At 46.6% G+C, this 10,655-nt stretch overlaps 1 protein-coding gene across 1 annotated transcript; it reads right to left on the bottom strand.

The window, feature by feature from the left end:
* Nucleotides 1-589: 589 nt before the first annotated feature.
* Nucleotides 590-1,528, bottom strand: LOC125134308 (olfactory receptor 2A12-like). The gene has a single exon (XM_047793419.1). The coding sequence runs from the start codon at nt 1,526-1,528 to the stop codon at nt 590-592; it is 939 nt and encodes a 312-aa protein (XP_047649375.1).
* Nucleotides 1,529-10,655: the final 9,127 nt, after the last annotated feature.

Here is a 10,655-nt window from a genome sequence, read left to right as displayed (position 1 = left end):
AGGTAAATACAGAAGCCAGACTACATAGGGTGAGGGGAAGAGGAGCAGAGTGAACTGAGATGAGTTTGGAAAGGTCAGTGGCGCATGTTCACACCTGGCCTCAGCCATCCCAGCTTCTCTCTAATCTGCATGTCTGAAACACGCACGCAATGGCCTGTAAGATAATGCAATATCACTCACTCCTTCCTCCTCCCTTCGCCAGGAATCCTGTGATGTCGGTGCCTTGTCCATCCCCAGATAACCTAATACCATGTGTGACGTTTCCAGAGGGTAATGCTCCTTTCTCAAGAGTCAGCCACAGGTCATACCCAAAGCCCACTCCCTCCATCTCAGTAAAAGATCCTAATAGCTCAGATACTCTTCTTTGGTTAACCACTGAGACTCAAGACCAAAACTGAATGAAAAGTCTAAAGTGCCTGGAAGACATTTCATGACAGGTCTGCCACCAAGGACTTGAATAAAGTTGAGATTTGGGGCTAAGGGGGGTGGGGGGGTGTACGGTTGCTACCAGGTCATGTGAGTGAGTGTCCAGGTCACTGACTGCATAATGAGTCCTGTTCTCTTGTCCTCCAGCTCCTCTTCCACGGCTTCATTCTGGAGCCCTGCCCCAGCCCATCACCTTGAGAAAAGCCTTCTTCACGTCCTTGTTCCGGAGGCTATAGATGATGGGGTTGAGGAAGGCAGAGATGACATTGTAGAACAGGGCTAATGTCTTGTCCTCTTCCGGGGAGGCCTCTGAGCCAGGCTTCATGTACATGACCATGGCTGGCACACAGAACATGGTGACCACGGTGATGTGGGAGGCACACGTGGAGAAGGCCTTCAGCCGCCCGTGGGCTGAACGAATCCTCCAGATGGCAATGAAGATGTTGATATAAATGACAAGGATTAGGGAAAGTGGAACCAGGATGACACTAAAGCCAAGAATGAAGTCTACCTGGTCATTGAGTGAGGTGTCCGCACAAGCCAGCTTCAAGACTGCAGGGACCTCACAGAAGAAGTGGTTGATCTTGTTGGGGCCACAGTAGGGCAGACGCATGGCAAAGACAGTGTAGACGAGAGCAGAGATGATACCCCAGAGTCCACAGAACATGACCAGCACCCAACACAGCCATGGGCTCATGAGGACCTTGTACCTGAGTGGGTGGCAGATGGCCACATACCTGTCTATAGACATGATGACAAACAGCCAGGACTCAGTGATGCCAAGCACCAAGAAAATGTACATTTGAGCTACACAGCTGGCAAAAGAAATGGTCGTCTTTTGGCTGGCCATATGTGCCAGCATCTGGGGCATAGTTGTAGTGGTATAGCCCAGATCCAACATGGAAAGTACGCCAATAAAGAAGTACATGGGTATGTGGAGGTGCGAGTCCAGGAAGATGAGACTGGCGATTAAGCTGTTGCCCAGAATTATCAACAGGTAGGTTATCAGGAAGGCTGAGAAGAACAGAGGAGTGGTCCCAGGGCTGAAGGAGAAGCCCAGAAGGATGAATTCAGTCACAGAGGACTGGTTGGACTCTTGCATTGTGTTCTACTTCTAAATGAAAAAGAAAGGACCCATTCAGACAGAGAACTAGGAAAGCTATCCCCCAATGAGCGTCACTAATAGGGCTAGGGTAGTGGTTATTGGCCAGTTGTCATGAAACACCATGATCTCCCTCGACATGGAAGGTCATTTCACCTGCTCTTATCCACTGCCACCTCTCCTAGGACATTTATGAAGAGGAAAAGGCATCCACATTGCCTCTGGCCGACCACGAATTACCCGTTTTAGCCCCAGTTTCCTCATCTGTGAAACGAAAGCACTGGCCTAGGTGTTTTCCGTCAGGCCTTCGCATCCCAATCTCCTTTAGTAAAAGGCAGCCAGGCGCTCAGAGATAAATATCAGCATACAGACCCTATGCAGTTCGTCAAATTGCAGTGGGACAACCTATTTGGTCTTCTTGAAGATGTCAATTAATTTTTCCACTTTAATTTTACCGTCAGTTTGCCCCAGGCCAGGATAGCGCTCTGACCACCCACTTTCCCATCACAGACTAGGGAGCGTTAGAAGGGACACTGAGCTCTAAGTCCTGGCTTTATGGTTTACTAAGTGAAGGACCTTCAGTAAGCCCTTTGCCTCGCCCCCTGCTCCTTTGAGACTACTTTCTTGGGTATAAAATGTGAATAATTGTCTCTTTGTTATAAGTTTGCTGCTAGGATTGAATGATGCATGGAAAGCTTAATTTTTTTGGCATGAAAAGCTTCATATGGAAAACCTGAGTGGTAGATGCATAATAAATGTTAGTGGCATTTCTGGACGGTTCTCCATATATAGGACTGAGATTCAGATCCAAACTATGCAAGCAAACATCCCAAGAATTACTTCACTATACTTGATGCCCTCAATCAATTTTCGTTCTCCCAAATGTCTGTGCTGTTACTTCTCCCCGTAAAAGCCAGCATTTCATTAACTCTTTTGGTGTCTGACTCTTGGCTATTTTTCAACTTAACCTCCCAGAGCCTCCATTTATTCATGGAAACAGGGAGAGGACAGCTTCACTGAAGAGATATTATGTGCATCCTTGATATTTAGGAAATGGGGAGCAACCTGGATGCTGTCAATATTATTCCTTCTCCGAGAGCCAATTTACCTGACCCAACCTGTTACTGAGTCCAAGCTCATAGCGCTTGCCACACGACAAGGCAATTGAACGACAAGGTTTTGGGGCAACAAATAGAGACTTCATTAGGAAAGACAGCAGATAGAGAAGACAACAGACTAATGTCTTAAAGAACCATCTTCTCCAAGTTAGAATTTAGGCTCCTTTATACCAAAGGGGAGGAGGTAAAGTCCTGCTTCTAGCCGGGAGGGGATGTGTTATTTTCTTCCCTCCTGCAGTCTCTCACAGGTGGGCCTGCTCAGGGTGTTCCCTGTGAGCTAAGCAGAAGTATTTTATTACCTGGAAGGCAGGGTTCCCAGAGGTGAGCCATTTGTCTAATTTAAGCTTATAGGCAATGTCCCTTTAGTGATTAACTTGTAATGGGATACGAAGGTCCTTCCCTTTTACAAACCAACTTGTTCTCCAACCTGTTCATTCTCCTTTGGACGTCAGGAAGGAGTCTTCACAAGAACCTGTATCTACATTCTATACCTCAGAGGGTTTCTTGACTTTGGCCAAAGGGCTGCACAGAGTTTGAACATCTTATGTGCTGGGCACTTTTCTAGGACCTTCACAGATGTGATTCAATAGGCAAATTCCTATTATTAAATCCCTACCTTTCACCAAAGGGCCTTTGTAGGTCTCAGTGTGCCCTCAGATGGGCCTCAGTTTCTGCATAGTGTTATGGTATTGGGGGCAGGTGATCCGGAAAGGATACAAAGTGCATGGCAGCGTGGAAAGGGCATGGGGTTTGGAGACAGTGGTTCTGCTGAATTCTGGCTCTGGCTTTACTTGCTATGTCACCTCGGGTTGTTAGCTTACTTCCTAGACTTCGGTTTCCTCAACTAAAAAAAAAAAAAAAACAGGAATAAAAATACTGACATTTCAAGCCTTCTTCCTGAGAAAAATACCAGGTATGAGATATTCTTGGGGCCAAGAGTGGGGAAAATGCACTACCGTTTCTAACTTCATTTTTTACACTTATCCAGTGAATGCACTTGCTCTTTAAGAGTCTAATGTTAAAACCTAATGTTTGACCTGGTTGAGCCATCAGGGGAGGCTGGGGGAAGCTGGAACCCAGTCTGTAACCCAGCAAAGTATGTGCGAGGATGCTATTTCACAAGTAGGACTTTGGGTTGGAGACTTGGGCTCCTTGAACTCCTGGGTCCTCATCATCCTTCCCCTGACGCTCTTGAGGGTAAAACATTTTCTGGGGAAAAATTTCCTGACTCTCAGGAATAGGAACTAGAAACCCCACGTGAGGGATAACGAAGAGCAGCATCATTTTCTACCATGTGAACCGTGCCTCTGTGCCTACATTTGGGCCAAAATTATAGAATTCAGGTTTGGGGTTGTACCTTACAATGGACTGTGGCATTCATTCTCTCTTTGAGTCTCATGATGACTCTGAGAAGTAAAGGATATGGATCAGTACTTCCATCTCACAGATGGAGAATCTGAGTCTCAGAGTAGAAATGTATTGGAGAAACCTAATCTCACTCATTCTTTTCTAGCAACAAGGTTTCCCTGGGACATAAAAATCTCAGCTACCCAGAACTCAACTAAAGTCCTCAATATGCAGAAATGTTTTCTGTCCTTGATTCTCAGTGGGGGAATGGCAATCATGAGAGCAAAGAATCTTGTGTTGGACTTAATTTAATACTATGGCTATATGGGTATAGATGTGCATGCACACACTGAGTAATCAATGGCAGCTCTAAGATCACTGCAGACACACCAGTCAGAAACTTGGGACAATAAAGGTATTGTTGAAAAGGTGGCTCTTTTCTCATCCCCCCTGCATCCCATCTGTTCCCAGGTTCCACTGCTGCCACCTCCAAATGCCTCTCACCCCCACTCTTCCCTCTCCAATCCCACTGCCACTGTTCCGTTCAGACACTCGGTGTCTTTCTCTCAAACGGGCTTCATCTCAGTCCTCTAGCTGGATCCTGACCCAGTTCATTCTCTCCCCTGGCCTTCAGAGAGCTCTTGCTAAAACAAAAATCTGATTGTGCCACTCCTGCAATCCTTCAGTGGCTCCCTTGTCTTTTGGGGAAAAGCCTAAGAGAGTTAGACTAGTGTAACCCGGCTTTGTTCCTTAAAGCCAGACTCAGCTTTGGTTGCCAGACTCCATGGCAGGTCAGACACTGTAGGGAGATCTTTAGCTGCTGCAAGGGCTGAAACAGAGCATTACAGTGGCCTGAGATGCCAGATGCTGAGAGAAGACCTAGGCAGGAGATGTATCCTAGCTCACAGTGGGAGTTTATTGCAGAGTTGAAACTAGGACCAGAACTCCAGGCTGCCAGCTGACCAGATCCTTGGGCTCTGTCTTAGCTCAAGCCAAGCCCAAGCTAACTTGGAAGTCCTGCAGGTCGGACACAGCCACCATGAGAAGCTTAGCTTCACTGTGCATAATTTTATTATTTCCCAGTATAACCTTCTTATTTAATACAGAGCTTGGCACATAGCAAGCCCTGAAATATGCTTACTGAATGATCTACAGACCAGGAGACCCCGGGAAGCCAGAAAAAAAAAGAGAAAGGAAAGAATACAGACATTCTCTCTCTCCATAACTTTTCTTTCCTGTTCCTCAGAGATCTGCAGAGAATTACCTGTGTGTGGAGGTCACGAGTCCCCAGGAGAAATCAAGGCACAAATTGATCGAAGGAGGAAGACTGGGAGAGTTGGCACCAAGCGTTCTGAATCTCCTGCCCCAGCTAACAACAACAACAACAATAATAAAGCAATATTTTATATAATATGTAATAATAATTATAACAGCTTACTATGTGCTTGGTGCTGCAGTATGTGCTTTACATGCATTATTTTATTTTATTTTATTCCCATAACTGGGGTGATAGTTGAAAGATGTGATGATAAATAAGGCAGCTTCCATCAGAATGGACACCTTCCACAAGAAACTAGAAAAGCTATATCGGAATGGCTACATATTGAACATGGGCCCTACACAAAGCAACCCTGTGAGGTGGGCATTATCACTATACCCATTTTTTCTCATGTTATTTTTATTTTTTTAATTTCTTTTTATTTTTTAATTTTTTTTGTCTTTTGCCTTTTGAGGGCCACACCTGTGGCATATAGAGATTCCCAGGCTAGGGGTCTAATTGGAACTACAGCTGCCAGCCTACACCACAGCTCACAGCAATGCGGGATCTTTAACCCACTGAGCAAGGCCAGGGATCAAACCTGCAACCTCATGGTTCCTAGTCGGAGTCATTGCTGCTGAGCCATGCTGAGAACTCCTCTCATGCTATTTTTATTTGTTATTAAAGTTTAGTTGATTTACAATGTGTTAATTTCTACTATATAGCAAAGTGATTCATATATATATGTGAATATATATGGTCATATATGTGTGAATATATATATTCTTTTAAATATTCTTTTCCATCATGGTTAATTATAGGATATCGACTATAGAGCCCTATGTTATACAGCAGAACCTTGTTGTTATCCATTCTATATGTAACAGTTTGCATCTGCTAACCCCAAACATACCCATTTTACAGATAAGGAAAGAGTTACACAACTTGCCCAGGGTCACAGCTGTAGCCAACTCCTCCAGAGCCTGTGCTTAAAACCACTAGGCAAAAGCTGCCTCTCTGAGCATCCCTGACAAGAAGGTGGTTGGACTGACCTGCTTGAACACGGGCCTTTCCTTTCTCCCCCACCACTTACTCGCTCACTTGCCCTTTCATTTCCTGCCTCCTCCAGGGTAGAAGCTGAAGTGAAAGGGGCAGAAGAAGCAGAAGTTGTGGCCAAAACATCAGAGCAAGTGAAGCTGGAGCAGGCAGCTGATCAGGCCAAGCAGATGTGGGGAGGCAACAGTGTCAGGCTGCTGGTGCCCCCTCTGCGCACAGTGACACAGTCTGGCTCTCCCTGAGCCTGCATGTCCCCTCTGACCTCCACACCATGGCTCCTTCCCAGCGAGCTGCATGAGGGGAGTGGCCATCGTGATGGGAAGTCAGAGGCCAGGCAAGGTACCAGAGCTGGCCCTTTTCCATATGCCCTTCCCCTGCTATGTCCAGCAGCTCCTGGAGTCCTCAGTGCTGTCTGTGAAGAGGAGGAAGTGCTGGCTCTGGGGCACAGGCTAACTAAGGCATAGCCTTCTCTAAGGGCCTGGGGTCTGCTGTGTCAGGGGATCGATGGGGTGAGCCAGGGGAGCCTGGCAGGATCCTGAGATCCTGGGAGACTGAGGACAGAGCAGGTGTAAAGAGGGATCTAGGGTGGAGCTCCCCATCTAAGAGCAGCAAGGATGGACTAGGGCATAGACCAGAGACCCAGACCGGGAGGAACAGAGGCACAGAGGCAGACCAGGAAGGATCAACATACACAAATGGACACACAAGGAGACAGGCAGGAAAGAGTATCACTAGACTAGAAAAGGTTGGAAACCAAAAACAGAATCCAGGGGTCAGAGAGGTCCCTGGAGCCTGGGCCCAGAGAGCAGGCATTGGCTCTCATGGGCCCCTGGTCAATGGGCCGGGACTGCTCCCACCTTCACTCATCACTCCTGCCAGAGCACAGCCCGCATGGATGCCTGAAACATGCAGCCTCCCCAAACGCTGCAGGCAGATGCTGCCTTCAGAGTAAGACTCTGTCCCCGCCCTGGTCTTTGCCATCCGGCCAAGGAGGATTACCCCTGTCCCTCCCCCCAGATCTTGTGTCTGGAAGGGGCCTGAGGCATCTATGGCTGATACTCAGCTAAAAATATGGTTGGGCCCAAGTCCAGAGCAAGCAACCACAGAAGACTCAGGCCCCTTCCAGACCCACAGGGCATCAAGGTTTTGGGCAACAAATAGAGACTTCATTAGGAAAGACAGCAGATAGAGAAGATGGCAGACTAACGTCTTAAAGAACCATCTTCTCCAAGTTAGAATTTCGGCTTCCTTTATACCAAAGGGGAGGAGGTAAAGTCCTGCTTCTAGCCGGGAGGGGATGTGTTGTTTTCTTCCTTCCTGCAGTCTCTCACAGGTGGGCGTGCTCAGGGTGTTCCCTGTGAGCTAAGCAGAGTAAGACTCTGCCCCAGTCTTGCTTTGATATGCTCCATGTCACAGGTCCCTCTGTGAGCCCTCAGTGACACCCCGCAGATCTGTTCTGGGCAGCATGAGAGACTCACCAAACCTAGGGACTGGAGGCAGTCCAGAAGAACACAGCCCCTACCAGGGAACACATCTCCTCTGCAGCCTCCCCGGCAAAGGGTGCCCCAACGCCTATTCACATGCTCCCCTGGGACAGGAGGCTCGTTACCTCTCAAGGAAGCTTGGGTAGACTTGACTCTGCCCCTCATAAAATCCTTTCTCGTACTGAGCTAAAAGTAAGTTCTGGTCCTTTATGGCATCAGTGATATGTTCTCTAAAGCACTCCTCTGCCCCACGCCCTGCCCCCCCGCTCTCCCACCTCTCCTCTGTCCTCCAGGGTCCCCAGTCTGCGTGACGATGCAATAGGCCCTACCTGCCTTGCCTTTCCTTATGAGGATGTTTGGGGCTGTCTGGGTCACCCTCTCTCCCTTGATGAGCCCTCATGCCCTGGTCCTGCCCGTTTTCCTTTAGCAGGATTGCTACTCCCATCTCATGCTTCTAATGCCAGGCAGCAGCCCCAGCAGGCTTTCCACTGACAGCCCAGGGAGAGCCCCACCCTGCTGCTCAGCAGCAAAAGTCTCCCAAGGACAACCTCTGGGGAAGCAACTGGAGCACAGAAGGCCCAGGGATTTGTCATCAGACTTGGTCACCGTGACCTGGCCAAGCCATTTAGTTTCCCATAGGCTTAGCTTCCTCTCTGTAAAATGGAGCTCTGTTCCCTATATCATAACAATACTTCCTAGAGGGTTTGTTCACTTTGAGTAGTCATTATGGGCCAGACATTTGATGTCTACTAAATCCATGCAGCATCATTATCTTCATTTTATAGATACCAAAATGGAATCTCAGAGCATCAAGTAGTCTGAGTGGAGCTGGGATTCTGAATGCAGTTTCGTCTGATCACACAGGCTGTGCTCCTAACCAGAGCTGAACCCAGTGTCGTGATCTGGCAGAAGCCAGACCAGAGGCAGAGAGCCATGCAGCCTCCTGGCTGGGAAGGACAGTCACATATGGAGTAGGAAGTCACTGGCTAATTCACTCTAGACATAGCTGAGGAATGTCTGTGAAATACTTATTTATTTAAAGTGTAGAGTAACTGTGAGTTAAGGGAGGTCCGTTTCCCTTAACTCCGCTCTCTCTCAGCCTGAATACAAATGTCTTGTTTGCAAAAGAACAAGCCATCTTGACACCACAGGAAAAGGCTCATAGAATCACAGGGGTCCTTCCACAAACATTATCCATCATGAACTAATACAAATAGCTGCTTACCTCAGGACTTGTGAAAAAATTAACTCCTGCAGAGGAATTGTAAATGCCTAAGGCTAATTCAGGCAGGAAGGTGCAATACGCTATGTTTATGAAGATTAAATGTCTTAAGGTGGGTAGAGCACTTTGACAGTACCGGGGATATATAAAAATGTTCAAAAACATTAACTGCTTTTTTGTTGGGATAAAAACAAATCTGTTTTTCTAGATAAGATTCTAGAAATTCTGGGCAACAACAAAAATTAACTCCTGCATATCTAGACCACTGTTAGCTGGGCTTCCTGGATTTTGCAGCAAATCCTAATGTATTAAGTATTCTGCCTTTTGAAAACTCAACATTATACAATAAGCATCTTACCCCAATCTCAAACTTCCAGCCTTGAGAACTGTGAGAAATAAGTATTTGTTGTTTAAACCACTGAGTCCGCATCTTCTGTTACAGCATGTCTTGCATGTAGGTCTTTAATCCATCTTGAGTTTATTTTGTGTGTGGTGTGAAATGTTCTAGTCTCATTCTTGCACACGTAGCTGTCTAGTTTTCCCAGAACCATTTATTGAAGACTGCCTTTTGTTCATTATACATTCTTGCCTCCTTTGTCATAAATTTATTGACTATAGGTATGTGGGTTTATTTCTGGGCTTTCTATTCTGCTGCATTGATCTGTGTGTCTGTTTTCGTGCCAGCACCAGGCTGTTTTGATGACTGTCACTTTGTGGTATAACGTGAAGCCAGAAAGTGTGAGACTTCCAGTTTTTTTCTTTTTCTTTCCCCAAACCCAACATTACTTTGGCAATCCAGGGTCTTTTGCGGTTCCACATAAATTTTATAATTATTTACCTCAATTAAAAATTTTTTTAAAGATCTACGACTATACTGTACAACATTTACTGCATATGTCCTGAGTAAGCCTACCCCAGATCAGGTAATGACCAGGCTCACAGTCTCCTAATCTAGGAAACCAAACAATGTCCAAACTTAGACACATTTCGAGAGAGAAAGAGAGTGTTTTAAAGAATTACAGGAGTTAAGTGATCTGCAATAGACATAAACCATAACAGTTCCATGAAAACTGGAATACGAGATCACCCTACCCAATCCTATCTTTGGCTGTCCTAAAATCTCCCCACAGTTGGGACCAAGTGCTGTAGCTTATACTAGTCGGCTCTAAAACTCTGCGTTGCCTGGATGAATGTGCTACATCTCTGGGGACCTAAGCAATCCAGTCCTTTGCTTTGAGCATCCAGTCCTGCTTGAGCACTGGCTTGTCCAACTTCAAATTCTAGCTATACCACAGGACATCTTTGGTTTTGCCTTGGGGACCTGTCCTTTAAGATGATGTGCTCTTTCTAGGACTCCTCACAGTTACCAGGACTCAACCAGCTCTGTGCTCAGTTCCCATCCAGTGGCTCAGGCCATGCTCCTGCAGACAAACACCCTTTGACCTCGAAGTATCACTTGATCTGGATTCTTCATCGCTGACCTCTACCAAGGTAAAAGTGTTCTCCATTGGCCTTAAGTCCCCCAGGGCCCAAGCTGGACTTCACCTTGCCCTGAATTTGACCTTCATCACCACACCCTTCAGGATTTGAATTCTACCTTGCATGGCTGGACCATCTCTCATAGTTGGTCAGTGCCTTCCAT

The sequence above is a fragment of the Phacochoerus africanus genome, chromosome 8, assembly GCF_016906955.1.
Source record: "Phacochoerus africanus isolate WHEZ1 chromosome 8, ROS_Pafr_v1, whole genome shotgun sequence".
In the NCBI taxonomy this organism is placed as follows: Eukaryota; Metazoa; Chordata; class Mammalia; order Artiodactyla; family Suidae; genus Phacochoerus; species Phacochoerus africanus.
This window is presented reverse-complemented; position numbering and strand designations above follow the sequence as displayed.